At 40.2% G+C, this 25,668-nt stretch overlaps 1 protein-coding gene across 3 annotated transcripts in view; it reads left to right on the top strand.

Moving 5' to 3' along the window:
• The window catches only part of SUMF1 (sulfatase modifying factor 1), a 112,318-nt gene that overhangs the window by 39,617 nt on the left and 47,033 nt on the right, over positions 1 to 25,668 (top strand). For all 3 annotated transcript variants that reach the window (XM_032649596.1, XM_032649594.1, XM_032649595.1), the window contains 3 exons: positions 14,597 to 14,679; positions 16,704 to 16,826; positions 17,584 to 17,698. In XM_032649596.1, coding sequence (XP_032505487.1) covers positions 14,597 to 14,679; positions 16,704 to 16,826; positions 17,584 to 17,698 — 321 coding nt within the window. The remainder of the gene's footprint in view (positions 1 to 14,596; positions 14,680 to 16,703; positions 16,827 to 17,583; positions 17,699 to 25,668) is intronic.

Here is a 25,668-nt window from a genome sequence, read left to right on the forward strand (position 1 = left end):
TATCCATTCGTCTGTCGATGGGCATTTAGGTTGCTTCCATGACCTGGCTATTGTAAATAGTGCTGCAATGAACATTGGGGTGCATGTGTCTTTTTGAATTGTGGTTTTCTCTGTGTATATGCCCAGTAGTGGGATTGCTGGATCATATGGTAATTCTATTTTTAGTTTTTAAAGGAACCTCCATACTGTTCTCCCTAGTGGCTGTATCAGTTTGCATTCCCACCAATAGTGCAAGAGGATTCCCTTTTCTCCACACCCTTTCCAGCATTTGCTGTTTGTAGATTTTCTGTTGAGGCCCATTCTAGCTGGTGTGAGGTGATACCTCACTGTAAGTTTGATTTGCATTTCTCTAACAGTTAGTGATGTTGAGCAGCTTTTCATGTGCTTCTTGGCCATCTGTATGTCTTCTTTGGAGAAATGTCTGTTTAGGTCTTCTGCCCATTTTTTGATTGGGTTGTTTGTTTTTTTAATATTGAACTGCATGAGCTGTTTATATATTTTGGAGATTAATCCTTTGTCCGTTGAATCGTTTGCAGATATTTTCTCCCATTCTGACGGTTGTCTTTTCATCTTGTTTATGGTTTCCTTTGCTGTGCAAAAGCTGTGAAGTTTCATTAGGTCCCATTTGTTTACTTTTGTTTTTATTTTCATTACTCTAGGAGGTGGATCAAAACAGATCTTGCTGTGATTTATGTCAAAGAGTGTTCTGCCTATGTTTTCCTCTAAGAATTTTATAGTTTCCAGTCTTACATTTAGGTCTCTAATCCATTTTGAGTTTGAGTATGGTGTTAGGGAATGTCTAATTTCATTCTTTTACATGTAGCTGTCCAGTTTTCCCAGCACCACTTATTGAAGAGACTGTCTTTTCTCCATTGTATATCCTTGCCTCCTTTGTCATAGATTAGTTGACCATAGGTGCGTGGGTATATCTTTGGGCTTTCTATCTTGTTCCATTGATCTATGTTTCTGCTTTTGTGCCAGTACCATATTGTCTTGATTACTGTAGCTTTGTAGTATAGTCTGAAGACAGGGAGTCTGATTCCTCCACCTCTGTTTTTTTCCCTCAGGACTGCTTTGGCTATTTGGGGTCCTTTGTGTCTCCATACAAATTTTAATATTTTTTGTTTTAGTTCCATAAAAAATGCCATTGGTAGTTTGTTAGGGATACATTGAATCTGTAGATTGCTTTGGGTAGTATAGTCATTTTCACAATATTGATTTTTCCAATCCAAGAACATGATGTATCTCTGCATCTGTTGGTATCATCTTTAATTTCTTTCATCAGTGTCTTATAGTTTTCTGCATACAGGTCTTTTGTGTCCCTAGGTAGCTTTATTCCTAGGTATTTTATTCTTTTTGTTGCAATGGTAAATGGGAGGGTTTCCTTAATTTCTCTTTCAGATTTTTCATTAGTATATAGGAATACAGGAGATTTCTATGCAATAATTTTGTATCCTTCAACTTTACTGAATTCATTGATTAGCCATAGTAGTTTTCTGGTGGCAACTTTAGGATTCTCTATATATAGTAGCATATCATCTGTCAACAGTGACAGTTTTACCTCTTCTTTTCCAATTTGTATTCCTTTTATTTCTTTTACTTCTCTGATTGCCATGGCTAGGACTCCCAAAACTATGTTGAATAATAGTGGCAAGAGTGGACATCCTTGTCTTGTTGCTGATCTCATAGGAAATGCTTTCAGTTTTTCACCATTGAGAATGATGTTTGCCGTGGGTTTGTCTATATGGCCTTTATTATGTTGAGGTAGGTTTCCTCTATGCCCACTTTCTGGAGAGTTTTTTATCATAAATGGGTGTTGAATTTTGTTAAAAGCTTTTTCTGCATCTATTGAGATGATCATATGGTTTTTATTCTTCAATTTGTTAATATGGTGTATCACATTAATTGATTTGCATATATTGAAGAATCCTTGCATCCCTGGGATAAATCCCACTTGATCATGATATATGATCCTTTTAACGTGTTGTTGGATTCTGTTTGCTAGTATTTTGTTGAGGATTTTTGCATCTATATTCATGAGTGATATTGGTCTGTAATTTTCTTTTTTTGTAGTATCTTTGTGTGGTTTTGGTATCAGGGTGATGGTGGCCTCTTAGAATGAGTTTGGGAGTGTTCCTTCCTCTGCAATTTTTTGGGAGAGTTTGAGAAGGGTGGGTGTTAGCTCTTCTCTAAATGTTGGTAGAATTCACCTGTGAAGCCATCTGGTCCTGGACTTTTGTTTGCTGGAAGACTTTTAATCACAGTTTCAATTTCATTACTTGTGATTGGTCTGTTCATATTTTCTATTTCTTCCTGGTTCAGTCTTGGAAGGTTATACCTTTCTAAGAATTTGTCCATTTCTTCCAGGTTGTCCATTTTATTGGCATAGAGTTGCTTGTAATAGTCTCTTAGGATGCTTTGTATTTCTGCGGTGTCTGTTGTAACTTCTCCGTTTTCATTTCTAATTTTACTGATTTGAATCCTCTCCCTCTTTTTCTTGATGAGTCTGGTTAATGGTTTATCAATTTTGTTTATCTTCTCAAAGAACCAGCTTTTAGTTTTATTGATCTTTGCTATTGTATTCTTTGTTTCTATTTCATTTATTTTTGTTCTGATCTTTATGATTTCTTTCCGTCTGCTAACTTTGGGTTTTGTTTGTTCTTCTTTCTCTAGTTCCTTTAGGTGTAAGGTTACATGGTTTATTTGAGAGGTTTCTTGTTTCTTGAGGTAGGCTTGTCTAGCTCTAACCTTCCCTCTTAGAACTGCTTTTGCTGCATCCCATAGGTTTTGGATCGTCGTGTTTTCATTGTCATTTGTTTCTAGGTATTTTTTGATTTCCTCTTTGATTTCTTCAGTGATCTCTTGGTTATTTAGTAACGTATTATTTAGCCTCCATGCGTTTGTGGTTTTTACGTTTATTTCCCTGTAATTCATTTCTAATCTTATAGTGTTGTGGTCAGAAAAGATGCTGGATATGATTTCAATTTTCTTAAGTTTACTGAGGCTTGATTTGTGACCCAAGATGTGATCTGTCCTGGAGAATGTTCCGTGTGCACTTGAGAAGAAAGTGTAATCTGCTGTTTTTGGATGGAATATCCTATAAATATCAATTAAATCTATGTGGTCTATTGTGTCATTTTAAGCTTCTGTTTCCTTATTTATTTTCATTTTGTATGATCTATCCATTCGTGTAAGTGAGGTGTTAAAATCCCCCACTATTATTGTGTTACTGCCGATTTCCTCTTTTATAGGTGTTAGCATTTGCCTTATGTATTCAGCTTCTCTTATGTTGGGTGCATATATATTTATAAGTGTTATATCTTCTTCTTGGATTGACCCCCTCATCATTATGTAGTGTTCTTCCTTGTCTCTTGTAACATTCTTTATTTTAAAGTCTATTTTATCTGATACGCGTATTGCAACTCCAGCTTTCCTTTGATTTCCATTTGCATGGAATATCTTTTTCCATCCCCTCACTTGCAGTCTGAATGTGTCCCTAGGTCTGAAGTGGGTCTCTTGTAGACAGCATATATATGGGTCTTGTTTTTGTATCCATTCAGCAATCCTGTGACTTTTGGTTGGAGCATTTAATCCATTTACGTTTAAGGTAATTATCGATTTGTGTGTTCCTGTTACCATTTTCTTAATTGTTTTGGGTTTGTTTTTGTAGGTCGTTTTCTTCTCTTGTGTTTCCCACTTAGAGAAGTTCCTTTAGCATTTGTTGTAGAGCTGGTTTGGTGGTGCTGAATTCTCTTAGCTTTTGCTTGTCTAAAGCTTTTGATTTCTCCATCGAATCTGAATGAGATCCTTGCTGGGTAGAGTAATCTTCGTTGTAGTTTCTTCCATTTCATCACTTTAAGTATATCATGCCTCACCCTTCTGGCTTGTAGAATTTTTGGTGAGAAATCAGCTGTTAACCTTATGGGAGTGCCCTTTTATGTTTTTTGTTGTTTTTCCTTTGCTGCTTTCAATAATTTTTCTTTGTCTTTAGTTTTTGCCAGTTTGATTACTATGTGTCTCGGTGTGTTTCTCCTTGGTTTATCCTGTATGGGTCTCTCTGCACTTCCTGGTCTTGGGTGGCTATTTCCTTTCCCATGTTAGGGAAGTTTTCGACTATAATCTCTTCAAATATTTTCTTGTGTCCTTTCTCTCTCTCTTCTCCTTTTGGGACCCCTATAATGCGAACGTTGTTGCGTTTAATGTTGTCCCAGAGGTCTCTTAGGCTGTCTTCATTTCTTTTCATTCTTTATTCTGTTCCACAGCAGTGATTTCCACCATTCTGTCTTCCAGGTCACTTATCTGTTCTTCTGCCTCAGTTGTTCTGCTATTGAACCCTTCTAGTGTAGTTTTCATTTCAGTTATTTTATCGTTCCTCTCTGTTTGTTTGTTCTTTAATTCTTGTATTTCTTTGTAAAACATTCTTTGCGTCTTCTCGATCTTTGCCTCCATTGTTTTTCCAAGGTCCTGGATCATCTTTACTATTATTATTCTGAATTATTTTTCTGGAAGGTTGCCTATCTCCACTTCATTTAGTTGTTTTTCTGGGGTTTTATATTGTTCCTTCATCTGGTACATATCCCTCTGCTTTTTCATGTTGTCTATCTTTCTGTGAATGTGGTGGTTGTTCCACAGGCTGCAGGATTGTATTTTTTCTTTCTTGTGCTGTCTGCCCGCTCCCTTAGGCTATTTTTTACACATTGTCTATAATGAGTGAGTCTATAGGATTTCTGCTACTCTCTTAAGGAAATGTAATGAATGTTTAGAGTATACTGATTGGTGTCATGGAATGCAGTGTATTCTAGCATGAGGAATTTCACTGCAAACTGAAGCAAAAAGTATTGAGACATTTCAAATCTGCCTTAAATTTCTTAAATATTTGTACTCTGTTTGAAAAAGCATGGATTTTTCACTCTAATGTGTTCTATTAAGTAGTCGAGATACCTGCTTTAGGATTTAATTTGAAATAAGCTGTCAGACTTGAGTACCTATCTATTTTCATGATGAATTTGTTTTTAGTCTTTATTTAAGCCTAGTTCTCAATTTTCTACATTTGTGTTAAGTGTTGAAGAAAGAGATTTTTACTCATTGTGTGCTTTCTAGTCCATTTTATTCCTTTAGATGCATTTGATTCTCACCCAGTTTTATTTATACTTCATGAATTTGAACAGATCTGTGACTTCTCAATGTTTCCTGGTGCCAGTTGAAAAATTCTCCCAGGCTCTTTTTATGGGGTAACTGTCATGTTTATACTGCGTTTCAAGAAATGTCCATCCTTTTAATTCTCTTGTCTAAATGCATTCAATTTTTAAAAGAACAGTTGTAAAGTTGTGAACTTGACATCTTTACACTTGAATGTGCATAATTACACAGTGCTCTTTTTCCTGTGCCGACTTCATTCTAGGCTGTGTGTGTATGAGAAGCATAATTTACCACTTGGCAAGAATAAAGGCACCTTTGCTGTCTTCCCCTTTTCTTTTCTTTAAGCTGTTACTACATGTATGGTTATGTCCCTAGGGAGAGGTTGGAAAAGATGTCTTTGCTCTCTGAAGTCCATTTCTCAAGGGAATATCAATACGCACAAGGATCCTATTTACATTGTAATTGGTTGCTGGCTGTCTGGTACAGCTGTTTCAACTTAAACCCAAGACAGTCGCTATGGAGATGTTTGACTTGAAATAGGTCAAGTGAAGTCCTTTTCTCCCTGGATATGAGGGAGTGCTGTAACTCAGCTAGAAGTGTCTCAGTTGAACAGAATATATGTAGATGGACAACCACGTTCCCCACCCCCCCAACACCCAAATTTCTCTTTTTAGGATGGGGCTTGTCACATATGCTAGTCCAATCATGTTGCTGCTGTGAATCTGGAAACAACACCTGAAGAGTATTTCTGTTAAAGAAAAGGAATGAGAGATGTCATAATTTGCAACGTAAACTTGAATTAACTGGCTCATATATGACTCTCAAAAGGTGCTTATTTCATAAGTTCCTAAACATAGTAGAATAGCATTTATTTTCAAGACATGACCAGGCGTTCAAGAACAGTTTTTAAAAACATTGAGTTGCGGGGGACCTTCAAGATGGCAGAGGAGTAAGACATGGAGATCACCTTCCTCCCCACAAATATATCAGAGATACATCTACATGTGGAACAACTCCTACAGAACATCTACTGAGCGCTGGCAGAAGACCTCAGACTTCCCAAAAGGCAAGAAACTCCCCACGTGTCTGGGGAGGGCAAAAGAAAAATGAAAAAACAGAGACAAAAAACAGGGACAGGACCTGCACCTCTGGGAGGGAGCTGTAAAGGAGGAAAAGCTTCAACACACTAGGAAGCCCCTTAACTGGTGGAGACGGTGGGTGGTGGGGTGGGGAGCTTCAGAGCCTTGGAGGGTAGTGCAGCAACAGGGGTGCAGAGGGCAAAGCAGAGAGATTCCCGCACAGAGGATCGGTGCCAACCAGCACTCACCAGACCGAGAGGCTTGTCTGCTCACCCACTGGGGCAGGTGGGGGCTGGGAGCTGAGGCTCAGGCTTTGGAGGTCAAATCCCAGAGAGAGGACGGGGGTTGGCTGCGTGAACACAGCCTGCAGGGGGCTAGTGCACCACAGCTAGCCGGGAGGGAGTCCGGGAAAAAGTCTGGAGCTGCTGAAGAGGCAAGAGACAGTTGTTTCCAGGTGCGTGAGGAGAGGAGATTCAGAGCACCACCTAAAGGAGCTCCGGAGACGGGCACGAGCCACAGCTATCAGCATGGACCCCAGAGACGGGCATGAAGTGCTAAGGCTGCTGTTGCAGCCAACAAGAAGCCTGTGTGCAAGCACAGGTTACTATCCACACCTCACCGCCTGGGAGCCTGTGCAGCACACCACTGCCAGGGTCCCGGGATCCAGGGACAACTTCCCTGGGAGAACACACAGCGCACCTCAGGCTGTTGCAATATTATGGCAGTCTCTGCTGCCGCAGGCTCGCCCCGCATCCGTACCCCTCCCTCCCCCGGGTCTGAGTGAGCCAGAGCCCCCTAATCAGCTGCTCCTTTAACCCCGACCTATCTGGGCAAAGAACAGACGCCCTCAGGTGACCTACATGCAGAGTTGAGGCCAAATCCAAAGCTGAACCCCAGGAGCTGTGTGAACAAAGAAGAGAAAGGGAAATCTCTCCCAGCAGCCTCAGGAGCAGCAGATTAAATCTACACAATCAACCTGATGTACCCTGCATCTGTGGAATGCCTGAATAGACAACGAATCATCCCAACTTGAGGTGGTAGACTTTGGGAGCAACTGTGGACTTGTGGTTTGCTTTCTGCACCTAATTTGTTCCTGGTTTTACGTTTGTCTTAGTTTAGTATTTAGAGTTTATTATCATTGGTAGATTTGTTTATTGATTTGGTAGGTCTCTTATTTTTATATACACATATATTTTTTCCTTTTTCTCTTTTTGTGAGTGTGTATGTCTATGCTTATTTGTGTGATTTTGTCTCTGTAGCTTTTCTTTTACCATTTGTCCTAGGATTCTCTGTCCTTTTTTTTTTTTTTTTCTAAGTATAGTTTTTAGCACTTGTTATTGGTGGATTTGTTTTTTGGTTTGGTTGCTCTCTTCTTTCTTTTTTGTGTTCTTTTTTTTATTACTTTTTAGTTTTTTTATTTTTAATAATTAAAAAAATTTTTAATTTTAATAACTTTACTTTACTTTTCTTTCTTTTTTTCTCCCTTTTCTTCTGAGCCATTTGGCTGACAGGAGCTTGGTGCTCTGGCCAGGTGTCAGGCCTGTGCCTCTAAGGTAGGAGAGCCAAGTTCAGGACACTGGTCCACTAGAGACCTCCCAGCTCCATGTAATATCAAACAGCAAAAGCTCTCCCAGAGATCTCCATCTCATGGCTAAGACTCAGCTCCCCTCAATAACCAGCAAGCTACAGTGCTGGACACCATCTGCCAAACAACTACCAAGACGGGAACACAACCCCACCCGTTAGCAGAGAGGCTGCCTAAAATCATAATAAGGTCACAGACACCCCAAAACACACCACTGCACGTTGTACTGCCCAGCAGAAAGACAAGATTCAGCCTCATCCACCAGAACACAGGCACTAGTCCCCTCCACCAGGAAGCCTACACAGCCCACTGAACCAATGTTAGCCACTGGGAGCGGACTCAAAAACAATGGGAACTATGAACCTGCAGCCTGCGAAAAGGGTACCCCAAACACATTAAGTTAAGCAAAATGAGAAGACAGAGAAACACACAGCCGATGAAGGAGCAAGGTAAAAATCCACAAAACCAAACAAATGAGGAGGAAATAAGCAGACTACCTGAAAAAGAATTCAGAGTAATGACAGTAAAGATGATCCAAAATATTGGAAATAGAATGGAGAAAATACAAGAAATGTTTAACGACGATGTAGAAGAACTAAAGAGCAAACAAACAATGATGAACAACACAATAAATGAAATTAAAACTTCTCTAGAAGGAATCAATAGCAGAATAACTGAGGGAGAAGAACGGATAAGTGACCTGGCAGATAAAATAGTGGAAATAACTACTGCAGAGCAAAATAAAGAAAAAAGAATGAAAAGAATTGAGGACAGTCTCCGAGACCTCTGGGACAACATTAAATGCACCAACATTCGAATTATAGGGGTCCCAGAAGAAGAAGAGAAAAAGAAAGGGACTGAGAAAATATTTGAAGAGATTATAGTTGAAAAGTTCCCTAATACGGGAAAGGAAGCAGTCAATCAAGTCCAGGACGTGCAGAGAGTCCCATACAGGGTAAATCCAAGGAGAAACACGCCAAGACACATATTAGTCAAACTATCAAACATTAAATACAAAGAAAAAATATTAAAAGCAGCAGGGAAAAATAACAAATAACATACAAGGGAATCCCCATAATGTTAACAGCTGATCTTTCAGCAGAAACTCTGCAAGCCAGAAGGGAGTGGCAGGACATATTTAAAGTGATGAAAGGGAAAAACCTACAACCAAGATTACTCTACCCAGCAAGGATCTCATTCAGATTCGACAGAGAAATTAAAACCTTTACAGACAGGAAGAAGCTAAGAGAATTCAGCACCACCAAACCAGCTTTACAACAAATGCTAAAGGAACTACTCTAGGCAGGAAACACAAGAGAAGGAAGAAGACCTACAATAACAAACTGAAAACAATTAAGAAAATGGTAATAGGAACACACATGTCAATAACTACCTTAAATGTAAATGGATTAAATGCTCCAACCAAAAGACATAGACTGGCTGAAGGGCTACAAAAACAAGACCCGTATATATGCTGTCTACAAGAGACCAACTTCAGACCTAGGGACACATACAGACTGAAAGTGAGGGGATGGAAAAAGATATTCCATGCAAATGGAAATCAAAATAAAGCTGGAGTACCAATTCTCATATCAGACAAAATAGACTTTAAGTTAAAGACTATTACAAGAGACAAAGAAGGACACTATAAAAGATCAAGGGATCAATCCAAGAAGAAGATATAACAACTGTAAATATTTATGCATCCAACATAGGAGCACCTCAATACATAAGGCAAATACTAACAGCCATAAAAGGGGAAATCGACAGTAATACAATCATACTAGGGGACTTTAACACTCCACTTTCACCAATGGACAGCTCATCCAAAATGAACATAAATAAGGAAACACAAGCTTTAAGTGATACGTTAAACAAGATGGACTTAATTGATATTTATAGGACATTCCATCCAAAAACAACAGAACACACTTTCTTCTCAAGTGTTCATGGAACATTCTCCAGGATAGGTCATATCTTGGGTCACAAATTAAGCCTTGGTAAATTTAAGAAAATTGAAGTTATATCAAGTATCTTTCCCGACCACAACACTATGAGACTAGATATCAGTTACAGGAAAAAAATCTGTAAAAAATACAAACACATGGAGGCTAAACAATACACTACTTAATAACCAAAATATTACTGAAGAAATCAAAGAGGAAATCGGAAAATACCTAGAAACAAATGACAATGGAAACAGGATGGCCCAAAACCTATGGGATGCAGCAAAGGCAGTTCTAAGATGGAAGTTTATAGCAATGCAATCCTACCTGCTTTTGCACAGCAAAGGAAGACGCAAACAAGGAGAAAGGACAACCCTCAGAATGGGAGAAAATATTTGCAAATGAAGCAACTGACAAAGGATTAATGTCTGAAATTTACAAGCAGCTCATGTAGTTCCTTATCAAAAAAACAAACAACCCAATCCAAAAATGGGCAGAAGACCTAAATAGACATTTCTCCAAAGAAGATATACAGATTGCTAACAAACACATGAAAGGATGGTCAACATCACTAATCATTAGAGAAATGCAAATCAAAATTACAATGAGGTATCACCTCACGTCAGTCAGAATGGTCATCATCAGAAAATCTCCAAACAGTAAATGCCAGAGAGGGTGTGGAGAAAAGGGAACCCTCTTGCACTGTTGGTGGGAATGTAAATTGATACAGCCATTATGGAGAACAGTACGGAGGTTCCTTAAAAAACTAAAAAGAGAACTACCATATGACCTAGCAATCCCACTCCTGGGCATATACCCTCAGAAAACCATAATTCAAAAAGAGTCAGGTACCACAGTGTTCATTGCAGCTCTATTTACAATAGCCAGGATATGGAAGCATTCTAAGTGTCCATCGACAGATGAATGGATAAAGAAGATGTGGCCCATATATACAATAGAATATTACTCAGCCATAAAAAGAAATGAAACTGAGTTATTTGTAGTGAGGTGGATGGACCTTGAGTCTGTCATACAGAGTGAAATAAGTCAGAAAGAGAAAAACAAATACCTTATGCTAAGACGTGTATTTGGAATCTAAAAAAAAAAAATGGTTCTGAAGAACCTATGGGCAGGACAGGAATAAAGATGCAAATGTAGAGAATGGACTTGAGGACGGGGGAGGGGAAACGGTAAGCTGGGACGAAGTGAGAGAGTGGCATGGACATTGTACACTACCAAATGTAAAATAGATAGCTAGTGGGAAGTAGCCACATAGCACTGGGAGATCAGCTCGGTGCTTTGTGACCTCCTAGTGGTGGGATAGGGAGGGTGGGAGGGAGACTCAAGAGGGAGGAGATATTGGGATATATGTTTATGTATAGCTGATTCACTTTGTTATAAAGCAGAAACTAACACACCATTGTAAAGCAATTATACTCAAATAAAGATGTTAATAGATAAATAAAAACATGGAGTTAACTGTGATATTTGGAAGAAGGCACCTGGTGACACTTGATGGGATTTGCCATTAGTTTGGCCAGAAAACATGGCTTTCCCAGGAAAACTTGGCTATGATGAATGATGTACTACCTCTGAGCTCAGTCTTCTGTTGTGGGTGACTTTGATTACTTACCTTTCCTTCTTCACGTGTCCTGTGTGGAAATGGTTCCTGACTCTGCATCTGATCATTACAATGGGGACTTACAGTCTTTCTGACAGGTGGCGATGCCGTTAGGTTCCCTTATAGGACCCGTAGCTTTGTCTTGTTTGGGGCATGGTGAATATGGGTACAGTTTTGGTTGTCATAGTTGGGTTGCGGGTAGGATGCTACTGGCATCTAGTGGGGAGGGGTCTGCGGTGTGGCTGAGCATCCTACAATGCACGGGACAGCACCCCCTCCAGCAAGGAATTATGTGGCCTAATAAGTCAATAGTGCTGAGGTGGTCTGTTTTCGATGGGTTGCTAAGAAATGTGAAAGATTTCATTCAAAAGTGATAGTGGGAGAAATGAAAAGCAGATATCTAGAAGGAGAGGCAAGTGTGTGTATATGACAGGGAGGAAGTTGAGTAGGAGCTATAGAACTGATGTGTGTAAGGTAGTACCCGGACCCACCAATTTGAGTTTTGTAGATATTTTTGGAAGAAAATAAAATGCCTAGGTTCACACTTTGTATCCTGCTTTGTGTAGTTAACCATGTAAGATAAATATGTGCAATAAATCATTGAAAAACTCTCAATATACCGACTGTCTTAAGTCATACTCAGAGGATTCTGGGAGTTGAAGATCCCCTTTAGGAATTAGGCTCAGCTCCTGGCAGATAGTAGGTGCTCAGTAAATATTCGCAACCAGAGTGAGTTAAGGGGAAGAGGAGAGGGAAAGGGAATGGACTCTATGGCCACTGGAGCAGCTGCCCTGGGTCTACTGCACACAAGCCAACTCCATGGAAGTTCCCTGTTGAAGAAGGTCGGGAACCGTGGAGGACTTCTGCCATTAAGGCTTGTGTTCAGCTGTCTTTACTAAAGCTGTGCCTGTGTCTACCCTGGGATCCAGCAGTTCCACTCCACAGTATGCAATCAGCAGAAATGCTTATGCATATTTACTAAGTCATGAGCTTTCAAGAATGTTCACAGAAGTAGTACCATTCATAGTAGCCCAAACTGGAAGCTACCCAAATGCCCATCAGTAATAGAATAGATAAATAAATTTATTAAAAAATTGCTAATGGACTTGAGGACATGGGGAAGGGAAAGGGTAAGCTGGGATGAAGTGAGTGGCATGGACATATATACATTACCAAATGTAAAATAGGTAGCTAGTGGGAAGCAGCCGCATAGCACAGGGAGATCAGCTCGGTGCTTTGTGTCCACCTAGAGGGGTGGGATAGGGAGGGTGGGAGGGAGACGCAAGAGGGAGGAGATATGGGGATGTATGTATATGTAGAGCTGATTCACTTTGTTATACAGCAGAAACTAACACACCATTGTGTTAGCAATTATACTCCAATAAAGATGTTTAAAAAATTGCTAATGATGAAATATTTCAAAACACAATAGGGTGTAAGAAAAATAGGCATTCTAGTTCCTACCACCCAGATTTAACGAAGGTTAACATTTTTCCTGTTTGTTTTTTTTTCTTCTTTTTTAAAAATTTTTTTTTATTTGAGAAATAGAACCTTCTGGTGGCCTTAGTGTTGGAGGTGGGGTAGAGGTGGGTGAGTGTTGTAAAGATACTGGAATGTAAGAGTGGGATGACCTGGGCTTTCTCTGCAGGTCTTCCCTTGACATGGAATAAGTTACCTGTCACTGGTACCTAAACATCAAGCAGAGTAGTCAGCGAGAACATCTCCCCGTTAAAGATTCCGCAGTGCCACAGAAGGAATAGGAAGAAGCCATGCCTTTCACCTCTCCTGCTCTCTGAAAAATAAAACACTTTGCAGTAGTGTCCTTTGAGGACACAATGCCTGTTTCGTTGAAATATAAAAGAATTTGGCTTTTTCCATCAAATTGTGATTGGAATACCATGAATGTTTTGATTGCGCTGATGTGAAAAAAGAACAAGACAGGGTTTGGTGTTTTCAGTGATTGCTGTAATTGTTAGCAGGAACACATTCCCCCTTTTCTTCCACTCAGGCTGGCTCATCAGGACGCAGAGGATTGAGAGTAACATTGTCATGGGGATAACCTTGAGTCTGCTCTGGTTTATATTAGAAGAAACATTTGCAAACTTCTTTCCTTAGTATTAGCATCATTGATGATGGTAATTTTTTTGTAACTCTCTTCCTGTCATGAGGCCCATAGTTGAGACTGGTTCCCTTTACTGAGTGCTTACTAAGTGCTACGCATAGTCCTAAGCCCTGTGTATATGTTCTGTTTCCTCCTTGTAATAACCCCTGAGGTAGGCATTGTTACTGTCTTCACCTACAAATGAGAAAACAGGTGTGGGGAGGTTGATTAGGTTGCCAGGGGTCACCGTGGGAGTGGCAGAGCCATGAGTCACATCTCATTTTGCCTGACTCCAAAGCCAAGTTCTCAATCAATCACTAAATGAGAGCCACTTGATATTGATATTTGGGTTAACAAAACTGTAAAGTAGGAGGTAAGGTTCTGGGAACAGGATCTGGGCTGAGCACTTCCCAGTCCTATCTAATGCAGCCTCCTTTGAGTCTGAGGTAGGTGAGGCAGGCGGGCCTGCTCCCATTTCACAGATGAGGACTCTGGGGCCAGGCAAGCAGTGAACTTGCCCAGAGCCATACAACTATTGTTGGGCTGGATATTAACCAGGGTCTTTTGAAAACACACTTCAGCTCTTTATGCTATGCTTCAGCTTGGTCTCTGACTACCTTGGTTGACCTTCAGCCTGGCACTTAACTGTAAGATTAATGCTGTTTCACCATCTTTTAAATAGGAGGAGTACTACCTGTCTCACTTGTTAGAGATTATAGAGGGTTAGCTAGCAGTGTGTCTTTTAAAATTCTTGGAGACACACACCATTTAGATACATATTTACTTAATCACTGTGGTGCTTTATGATGGGAGATAATGCTTTTGGTTTTTTTTGGCCACAGCGTGTGGCTTGCTGGATCTTAGTTCCCCAACCAGGGATTGAACCTGGACCACAGCAGTGAAACACCAAGTCCTAATCAGTGGACCGCCAGAGAATTCCCGAGATAATGCTTATTTGTTAGATTTAGTTACATATAAATCTTTATTTTTGATATTCTGGTAAAGTTATTTGGTAAGTCAACTGGAAGTTGAAGACCTTAAGAGAGATATTTTTCTGCACAGACTGAGTCATTGTTTTTCTAGAGGCATCATAGCTAACCTCAGCTTATTCTGGGTTGCTTTGAGGTGGCAGCTGCTCCCTGGTGGTTACCTGTTAAAGGCGCTAACTGGAGACACCCAGAAGGGCCCGACTCTACTGTCCTGCACAGGTGAGGCCGGTGGGTCTTTCCCCACATGACGTTTCATTCCAAAATAGGTTCCTATGCTGTTGAAAAGAAACTCAGTGGCCGTCTTCTATAAAAGAGTGAGTATGACAAACTCTACTGACTTGGTCGGTAGGAAAATAGGATGGCAGGAAATACTTTATGTACAGACCCAAACATAGCACCTAGCTCACACAGAGCTCTTAATAAGTGGCCTTCCTCCTCCCTCATTTGGCCTGTCAGAGGGTTCCCTCTTGGAGATTTTTTCCCCCTTTGACAGGCCTATTACAAATCTCATGACATGTTTAATCATTACAACTTGTCTGTTTGCTCTCCCTCATGAGTGGGTCATTGTGAGGAAGGAGACCATCTGTCTTACAGATAAGTGGTGGTGTCCTGCCAGGTGGCCGCTGTAGAAGCTCATCCCTTGGGTTTAGGACTCATGTTATCTCCAGTCCTGGACTGACATACTTTGAAGCCACCGTCTGACCGAAAAACCACAGAGCTGCAAGTCGGTCAGCAAGTCTCCAGGGTGGCAAAGAAATAATTATCTCAAGCAAAAATGGATAGCACTTTAAGCCCTGAAGACGCAGAAAGGTTTGGGTCAGGACTCAGCATCTCCACAGCCCAAGAAAACTGTTCTCCTAACCCAATTTTTCAGATGGGATTTTCGAGCTTCTATTTTTGACAACATTCCCGGTTATTGACCTCATTGTCAGGAATCTGGAAGTACATGAAGTTCAGCTTTAGGGATATAGCCCCTTGAAAACGTCAGAAATCTTTCAAAGCCTGAGGTGGTAGCCTCTGTGGTAGAAATAGGCCATGAGGTGGAAAGTTGTAGGATTCTTGGGTACCTCAGGTTGACGGCCTCTTAGGTCCCAATTATTATCTTCTTTCCTGAATTTAATAGTAGAAGAAAAAGTGAAGGGTAGAAGGAGAACTGAGAGTGGAATGTATTATATCCACTGAGTGAGTCCTTCTTCTGAGAATAGTGCATGTCTTAATATCAGTGTTGAAAACAGTGACTGGCATGTAATAGGTACTCAATAAACGTTTTTAAAGAATAAGTGAAAGTTGTGGTATAATTACTGTAGGGAATTCAAAGATGCTTAAGAAATAGCCTAGGAATGTGGAGTCCACCTGAGAAAGAGTGAGCAGGGAATTAAAGTTATCTGGTGCTGGGTAAATATGTTTATCCCCTTACTCTCAAACTTTCCCCCTAACCTTCCCTACCCCTCTATACCTTTAGAAAAAATAAAGACTTACTTGGAATCGGCTAGATTCCTCACTTGTTAGAGTGAGGCACATATAGCTGACTCATCTATAGCAGAAAGACACAAAGTTTAAGGCCAAGTATCACAGATTGGATTCTCTGGAAACAGATGCTTAGATAGAGCTTGGTGTGAAGAATATTTATATAAGGGGATCCACACCTGTGGAAGGGATGGGGAGGAAACAGGATTGGGCAGAGGGAGAAGCCAAGACTACAGTGCAGGTCCAGGATGTCCCACCCAGTCCTTGGGGCTCTGGGGTATAAATGACACGTAGGATTTAGCTATGGTGAACTCACACGGCTGCGCCTTTATGCCCCTGCCGTGGTTGGTCCTTGCTGGCTGTAAGGCGGCTCTTTGCAGCTCTCCTGAAGGAGCCGAGAGCTGGAAGCTTCTGCTGATGCCACGCCCAGCAGCTGGAAAATCATTCCTTCCTCATAGGGGGATCTGGCTGGTGCGTCTCCACACCTACTGCCAAGTGAGATTCTCTGGAGGTCCAGGCCTGCATGCAAAGTGAAGAAATGTTTTGAGTCTTGTTCCAAGCGGGATCATAACCTCTTTGGGAGCCTGGGATGTCAGAAACCCGTGGTAGAGGGTGACAGATGTGACCCGGCTGGGGCTGGATTTGGGGACCAGGCCCACCTCAGCATCACAGATTGAGGTGAAGGTGCTGACGGGCACTTTGCTGAAGCCGGTCCTGCCTGTTCCTGTTCCTGTTCTGGTTCCTGCCCTGCTCACTGTGCTCTCGCTGTTCCCCAGGCCAGATCACCCGGTTCTTCACGTCTCCTGGAACGACGCCGTCGCCTACTGCACATGGGCCGGGAAGCGGTTGCCCACGGAAGCCGAGTGGGAGTACAGCTGTCGAGGAGGCCTGCAAAATAGGTACTTGGAGGGTCTCATCTTTGCCTAACAGTATGTGGACCTTTTTCTAAATCTACAGAACTTACTTTGGCTGGACAGTTGATTTAAAACCACAGCCAGGTCGCAGCTTACTCCTACTGGGGTTTCTTCCTGCCCGTGAAGTTACTTAGGAAACATGGATGCAGGGGTCACCACCCCCTGACAGTCTCCCAAAGCCATGTGTGTGGTGAGGTGGGCTACGCCAGTTGAGCCCCCATCCCCGTGTCACATAGTCCTCCTTAGAGCCTCCTGGCAGGCTGCCTTGCTTTTTGGATTTTCTTATTTTAGGCATCTCCTGAAGCAGCAATATATCTTTTGCTTCCAGAGCCATGAGACAGAAAACTCATGTTTGGGCCACATCTAGGAAAGGCTCCTTAAAATAACGAAGGCTTTATAAGAAAGTGCGGTGCGATGTTGCCTGATCACGCTTCCATATAAGTCCAGGATGATGTCTGCTTTCCCAGCCTCCTATAAGCCCTTCTTTTAGTTCTGTGATGTATTTCAGGCCTCCCGAGTCCTCGGGAGAGACCAAGGTTGTTGTGAACTTGACATGAACTGGTTGTGCAGAAGCTAAAAAAAAAAATCCTGATTAAAAGCTTTATTTTTATTTTTTTTTTTTAAAAATAGCTCACTCGGAACAAGCAAGCAGTGTTCCCTCTTTCACTGCCTTCCTCCTCTTGACTTTCGTCCAGAAGCCTGTGTCTGTTTGACAGGCTGATGCCTGTGTCTCTTCTGACAGACTCTTCCCCTGGGGCAACAGACTGCAGCCGAAGGGCCAACATTATGCCAACATTTGGCAGGGCGAGTTTCCTGTGACCAACACTGGAGAGGACGGCTTTCGAGGGACTGCGCCTGTGAGTAGCGAGGCTTGTGACGGATGGCGGCGGCTGCAGCGCACTGAGAAACCACCAGCAATGAGTGAAAGCGCTGCTCGCTCTCTGCCCCACGGGCTGCCCCCTTCCTGCCTCCGTCCACCACCGCACGTAGCGAATACTAATAATTAACCAGACATTCTTTTTCTGTAACACCTTTTTCCTTCTGATTCCATAACACTTGTTGTGGAAACTTCGAAAAAACAGGAAGTGTACAGAGGAGAAAATTGAAAGGATCTGGAATCCTACCACCCAGAGATAGGTAACCCCTGTTAATGTTTAGGTGCATTTCCCCCCATTCGTCTCCTATGTTGATGATGCTCCTAATGGCTAGTAGGTAGTGAGCACTTGCAGAGTGCCAGGCATGTTGCTGAGCCATTTGCATGAATTATCTCATTTAATGTCTCTTCAGCTCTGTAAGGTAGGTACTGTTATCCCCATTTTCCAGGTGAGCATTCTGAGGCACACAGAGGTTAACTAACTTGCCCAAGGTTATACAGCTGGAAAGCAGCACAGCTGGGATTTGAACCAGGTCGGTTTGTTTTCAAAGGCCATGCTCTTAACTACCATAGATGCCAGCATAAATGTTTCTGGTTTATATGTGCCTATGTATTTTTTACATACTGCTTTTGGGTCATACTATAATATTTAAAATCCTACTGTTTTTCCCTGTGTAATATCAGCAACATTTTATCTGTCATTAGCAGTTCTTCACAAATACATGTCTTTTAGCAGCGGGATAACTTGTCATTTGAATGAACCCTAATTTATTTACCTCTTATTTTTGCAAATTTATATCTGTTTTTCTGCTAAACAACAATGAACATCTTATGCATAGATATTAAATTGTATCTCTGATGATTTTTTAAAACATTATTATTGGTATATAGTTGATTTACAATGTTGTGTTAGTTTCTGCTATACAGCAGAGTGAATCAATTATACATATACATATATCCACTCTTTTTTAGATTCGTTTTCCATGTAGGTCATTACAGAGTATTGAGAAGAGTTCCCTGTGCTATACAGTAGGTCCTTATTAGTCTGATGATTTTTTAAAAGATAGATTCCTAACAGTGAAATTAGTGAGTCAAAGACTAGAAAACTTTCTTCATAAGGGTTTCAGATATATAACCAAACTCTTTTCCAGACTGTGTATCGCAAGTTTCCCTCCATGAGTGTTCCTGTCTTTCTGCTCTTTTGTCAGCAAAACCATACATTAATGAAGCAATGTTAAAAGCATTTCGTTTTCTCTTTTTTTTTTTTAAACATCTTTATTGGAGTATAATTGCTTTACAATGGTGTGTTAGTTTCTGCTTTATAACATAGTGAATCAGCTATACATTTACATATATCCCCATATCACCTCCCTCATGCATCTCTCTCCCACCCTCCCTATCCCACCCCTCTAGGTGGACACAAAGTATTTGTTTTTCTCTTTCTGACTTACTTCACTCTGTATGACAGACTCTACGTCCATCCATCTCACTACAAATAACTCAGTATTGTTCTTTTTTATGGCTGAGTAATATTCCATTGTATATATGTGCCACATCTTATTTATCCGTTCATCTGTCGATGGACACTTAGGTTGCTTCCATGTCCTGGCTATCGGAAATAGAGCTGCATTGAACATGTGGTACATGACTCTTTTTGAATTATGGGTTTCTGAGGGTATATGCCCAGTAGTGGGATTGCTGGGTCATATGGTAGTTCTATTTATAGTTTTTTAAGGAACCTCCATACTGTTCTCCATAGTGGCTGTATCAATTTACATTCCCACCGACAGTGCAAGAGGGTTCGCTTTTTTCCACACCCTCTCCAGCATTTATTGTTTGTAGATTTTTTTTTTTACATCTTTATTGGAGTATAATTGCTTTACAATGGTGTGTTAGTTTCTGCTTTATAACAAAGTGAATCAGTTATACACATACATATGTTCCCATATCTCTTCCCTCTTGCGTCTCCCTTCCTCCCTCCCTATCCCGCCCCTCTAGGTGGTCACAAAGCTCCGAGCTGATCTCCCTGTGCTATGCGGCTGCTTCTCACTAGCTATTTATTTTACGTTTGGTAGTGTATATATGTCCATGACACTCTCTCGCTTTGTCACAGCTAACCCTTCCCCCTCCCCATATCCTTAAGTCCATTCTCTAGTAGGTCTGTGTCTTTATTCCTGTCTTACCCCTAGGTTCTTCATGACATTTTTTTCCCTTAAATTTCATATATATGTGTTAGCATACGGTATTTGTCTTTCTCTTTCTGACTTACTTCACTCTGTATGACAGACTCTAGATCCATCCACCTCATTACAAATAGCTCAGTTTCGTTTCTCTTTATGGCTGAGTAATATTCCATTGTATATATGTGCCACATCTTCTTTATCCATTCATCCAATGATGGACACTTAGGTTGTTTCCATCTCCGGGCTATCTTAAATAGAGCGGCAATGAACATTTTGGTGCATGACTCTTTTTGAATTATGGTTTTCTCAGGGTATATGCCCAGTAGTGGGATTGCTGGGTCATATGGTAGTTGTATTTGTAGTTTTTAGAGGAACCACCATACTGTTCTCCATAGTGGCTGTACCAGTTCACATTCCCACCAGCAGTGCAAGAGGGTTCCCTTTTCTCCACACCCTCTCCAACATTTATTGTTTTTAGATTTTTTGGTGATGGCCATTCTGACTGATGTGAGATGATAGCTCATTGTAGTTTTGATTTGCATTTTGCTAATGATTAATGATGTTGAGCATTCTTTCATGTGTTTGTTGGCAGTCTGTATATCTTCTTTGGAGAAATGTCTGTTTAGGTCTTCGGCCCAATTTTGGATTGGGTTGTGTGTTTTTTTGTTGTTGAGCTGCATGAGCTGCTTATAAATTTTGGAGATTAATCCTTTGTCAGTTGCTTCATTTGCAAATACTTTCTCCCATTCTGAGGGTTGTCTTTTGGTCTTGTTTTTGGTTTCCTTTGCTGTGCAAAAGCTTTGAAGTTTCATTAGGTCCCATCTGTTTATTTTTGTTTTTATTTCCATTTCTCTAGGAGGTGGGTCAAAAAGGATCTTGTTGTGATTTATGTCATAGAGTGTTCTGCCTATATTTTGCTCTAAGAGTTTGATAGTTTCTGACCTTACATTTAGGTCTTTAATCCATTTTGAGTTTATTTTTGTGTATGGTGTTAGGGAGTGATCTAATCTCATACTTTTACATGTACCTGTCCAGTTTTCCCAGCAGCACTTATTGAAGAGGCTGTCCTTTCTCCACTGTACATTCCTACCTCCTTTATCAAAGATAAGGTGACCATATGTGCATGGGTTTATCTCTAGGCTTTCTATCCTGTTCCATTGATCTATCTTTCTGTTTTTGTGCCAGTACCATACTGTCTTAATTACTGTAGCTTTGTAGTATAGTCTGAAGTCCGGGAGCCTGATTCCTCCAGCTCCGTTTTTCGTTCTCAAGATTGCTTTGGGTATTCGGGGTCTTTTGTGTTTCCATACAAATTGTGAAGTTTTTTGTTCTAGTTCTGTCAAAAATGCCAGTGGTAGTTTGATAGGGATTGCATTGAATCTGTAGATTGCTTTGGGTAGTAGAGTCATTTTCACAATGTTGATTCTTCCCATCCAAGAACATGGTATATCTCTCCATCTATTTGTGTCACCTTTAATTTCTTTCATCAGTGTCTTATAATTTTCTGCATACAGGTCTTTTGTCTCCTTAGGTAGGTTTATTCCTAGATATTTTATTCTTTTTGTTGCAGTGGTAAGTGGGAGTATTTTCTTTATTTCACTTTCAGATTTTTCATCATTAGTGTATAGGAATGCCAGAGATTTCTGTGCATTAATTTTGTATCCTGCTACTTTACCAAATTCATTGATTAGCTTGAGTAGTTTTCTGGTAGCATCTTTAGGATTCTCTATGTATAGTATCATGTCATCTGCAAGCAGTGACAGCTTTACTTCTTCTTTTCCGATTTGGATTCCTTTTATTTCCTTTTCTTCTCTGATTGCTGTGGCTAAAACTTCCAAAACTATGTTGAATAAGAGTGGTGAGAGTGGGCAACCTTGTCTTGTTCCTGATCTTAGTGGAAATGGTTTCAGTTTTTCACCATTGAGGAAGATGTTGGCTGTGGGTTTGCCATATATGGCCTTTATTATGTTGAGGAAAGTTCCCTCTATGCCTACTTTCTGCAGAGTTTTTATCATAAATGGGTGTTAGATTTTGTCAAAAGCTTTTTCTGCATCTATTGAGATGATCATATGGTTTTTCTCCTTCAATTTGTGAATATGGTGTTTCACGTTGATTGATTTGCGTATATTGAAGAATCCTTGCATTCCTGGAATAAACCCCACTTGATCATGGTGTATGATCCTTTTAATGTGCTGTTTGATTCTGTTTGCTAGTATTTTATTGAGGATTTTTGCATCTATGTTATCAGTGATATTGGCCTGTAGTTTTCTTTCTTTGTGACATCCTTGTCTGGTTTTGGTATCAGGGTGATGGTGGCCTCGTAGAATGAGTTTGGGAGTGTTCCTCCCTCTGCTATATTTTGAAAGAATTTGAGAAGGATAGGTGTTAGCTCTTCTCTAAATGTTTGATAGAATTTGCCTGTGAAGCCATCTGGTCCTGGGCTTTTGTTTGTTGGAAGATATTTAATCACACTTTCAATTTCAGTGCTTGTGATTGGTCTGTTCATATTTTCTATTTCTTCCTGATTCAGTCTTGGCAGGTTGTGCATTTCTAAGAATTTGTCCATTTCTTCCAGGTTGTCCATTTTATTGGCATAGAGTTGCTTGTAGTAACCTCTCGTGATCTTTTGTATTTCTGTAGTGTCACTTGTTACTTCCCCTTTTTCATTTCTAATTCTATTGATTTGAGTCTTCTCCCTTTTTTTCTTGATGAGTCTGGCTAATGATTTATCAATTTTGTTTATCTTCTCAAAGAACCAGCTTTTAGTTTTATTGATCTTTGCTATCGTTTCCTTCATTTCTTTTTCATTTATTTCTGATCTGATTTTTATGATTTCTTTCCTTCTGCTAACTTTGGGGTTTTTTTGTTCTTCTTTCTCTAATTGCTTTAGGTGCAAGGTTAGGTTGTTTATTCGAGATGTTTCCTGTTTCTTATGGTAGGATTGTATTGCTATACACTTCCCTCTTAGAACTGCTTTTGCTGCATCCCATAGGTTTTGGGTCATCGTGTCTCCATTGTCATTTGTTTCTAGGTATTTTTTGATTTCCTCTATGATTTCTTCAGTGATCACTTCGTTATTAAGTAGTGTATTGTTTAGCCTCCATGTGTTTGTATTTTTTACAGATCTTTTCCTGTAATTGATATCTAGTCTCAGAGCATTGCGGTCAGAAAAGATACTTGATACAATTTCAATTTTCTTAAATTTACCAAGGCTTAATTTGTGACCCAAGATATGATCTATCCTGGAGAATGTTCCATGAGCACTTGAGAAAAATGTGTATTCTGTTGTTTTTGGATGGAATGTCCTTAAATATCAATTAAGTCCATCTTGTTTAATGTATCATTTAAAGCTTGTGTTTCCTTATTTATTTTCATTTGGATGATCTGTCCATTGGTGAAAGTGGAGTTGTAAAGTCCCCAACTATGAATGTGTTACTGTGCATTTCCCCTTTTATGGCTGTTAGTATTTGCTCCTATGTTGGGTGCCTAAATATTTACAATTGTTATATCTTCTTGGATTGATCCCTTGATCATTATGTAGTGTCCTTCTTTGTCTCTTCTGATAGTCTTTATTTTATTTTATTATTATTTTTTTTAATTAAAAAAATTTTTTTTTTAGTCTTTATTTTAAAGTCTATTTTGTCTGATATGAGAATTGCTACTCCAGCTTTCTTTTGATTTCCATTTGCATGGAATATCTTTTTCCATCCCCTTACTTTCAGTCTGTATGTGTCTCTAGGTTTGAAGTGGGTCTCTTGCAGACAGCATATATATTGGTCTTGTTTTTGTATCCATTCAGGCAGTCTGTGTCTTTTGGTGGGAGCATTTAGTCCATTTACATTTAAGGGAATTATCGATATGTATGTTCCTGTTCCCATTTTCTTAATTGTTTTGGGCTCATTATTGTAGGTCTTTTCCTTCTCTTTCTTGCCTAGAGAAGTTCCTTTAGCATTTGTTGTAAAGCAGGTTTGGTGGTGCTGAATTCTCTCTCCTTTTGCTTGTCTGTAAAGGTTTTAATTTCTCCATCAAATCTGAATGAGATCCTTGCTGGGTAGAGTAATCTTGGTTGCAGGTTTTTCTCCTTCATCACTTTAAATATGCCCTGCCAGTCCCTTCTGGCTTGCAGAGTTTCTGCTGAAAGATCAGCTGTTAACCTTATGGGGATTCCCTTGTGTGTTATTTGTTGCTTTTCCCTGCTGCTTTTAATATGTTTTCTTTGTATTTAATTTTTGACAGTTTGATGAATATGTGTCTTGGCGTATTTCTCCTCGGATTTATCCTGTATGGAACTCTCTGTGCTTCCTGGACTTGATTAACTATTTCCTTTCCCATATTAGGGAAGTTTTCAACTATAATCTCTTCAAATATTTTCTGAGTTCCTTTCTTTTTCTCTTCTTCTTCTGGAACCCCTATAATTCAAATGTTGGTGCGTTTCATGTTGTCCCAGAGGTCTCTGAGACTGTCCTCAGTTCTTTTCATTCTTTTTTCTTTATTCTGCTCTGCAGTACTTATTTCCACTATTTTATCTTCCAGGTCACTTATCCATTCTTCTGCCTCAGTTATTCTGCTATTGATCCCATCTAGAGTATTTTTAATTTCACTTATTGTGTTGTTCATTATTCCTTGTTTCATCTTTAGTTCTTCTAGGTCCTTGTTAAATGTTTCTTGCACTTAATCTATTCTATTTCCAAGACTTTGGATCATCTTGACTATAATTATTCTGAATTCTTTTTCAGGTAGACTACCTATTTCCTCTTCATTTGTTAGCTCTGGTGGGTTTTTATCTTGCTCCTTCATCTGCTGTGAGTTTTTCTGTCTTCTCCTTTTGCTTATCTTACTGTTTTTGGGGTCTTGGGGTCTCCTTTTTGCAGACTGCAGGTTCGTAGTTCCCGTTGTTTTTGGTGTCTGTCCCCAGTGGCTAAAGTTGGTTCAGTAGGTTGTGTAAGCTTCCTGGTGGAGGGGACTAGTGCCTGCGTTCTGGTGGATGAGGCTGGATCTTGTCTTTCTGGTGGCAGGTCCACGTCTGGTGGTGTGTTTTGGGGTGTCTGTGGACTTAGTATGATTTTAGGCAGCCTCTCTGCTAATGGGTGGGGTTGTGTTCCTGCCTTGCTAGTTGTTTGGCATAGGGTGTCCAGCACTGTAGCTTGCTGGTTGTTGAGTGAAGCTGGGTGCTGGTGTAGAGATGGAGATCTCTGGGAGATTTTTGCTGTTTGATATTACGTGGAGCTGGGAGGTCTCTTGTGAACCAGTGTCCTGAAGTTGGCTCTCCCACCTCAGATGCACAGCACTGACTCCTGGCTGCAGCACCAAGAGCCTTTCATCCACACGGCTCAGAATAAAAGGGACAAAAAGTAGAAAGAATGAAAGGCAGAAAGAAAGAAAGAAAGAAAGAAAGGTAGGAAGGTAGGAAGGAAGGAAGGAAGAAAAGAAAGAAGGGAGGGAGGGAGGGAGGGAGGGAGGAAGGAGGGAAGGAAGGAAAGAAAGAAAGAAAGAGAAGATAAAATAAAGTAAGATTAAATAAAGTTATTAAAATAAAAATAATTGTTAAGAAAAAAATTTTTATTGAAAAGAAAAAAAATATGGACGGATAGGACCCTAGGATAAATGGTGGAAGCAAAGCTATACAGACAAAATCTCACACAGAAGCATATACATACGCACTCACAAAAAGAGGAAAAGGGGAAAAAGTAATAAATCTTGCTCTCAAAGTCCACCTCCTCAATTTGGGATGATTTGTAGTCTATTCATATATTCCACAGATGCAGGGTAC

Source organism: Phocoena sinus, chromosome 11 (assembly GCF_008692025.1).
Source record: "Phocoena sinus isolate mPhoSin1 chromosome 11, mPhoSin1.pri, whole genome shotgun sequence".
Classification (NCBI taxonomy): Eukaryota; Metazoa; Chordata; class Mammalia; order Artiodactyla; family Phocoenidae; genus Phocoena; species Phocoena sinus.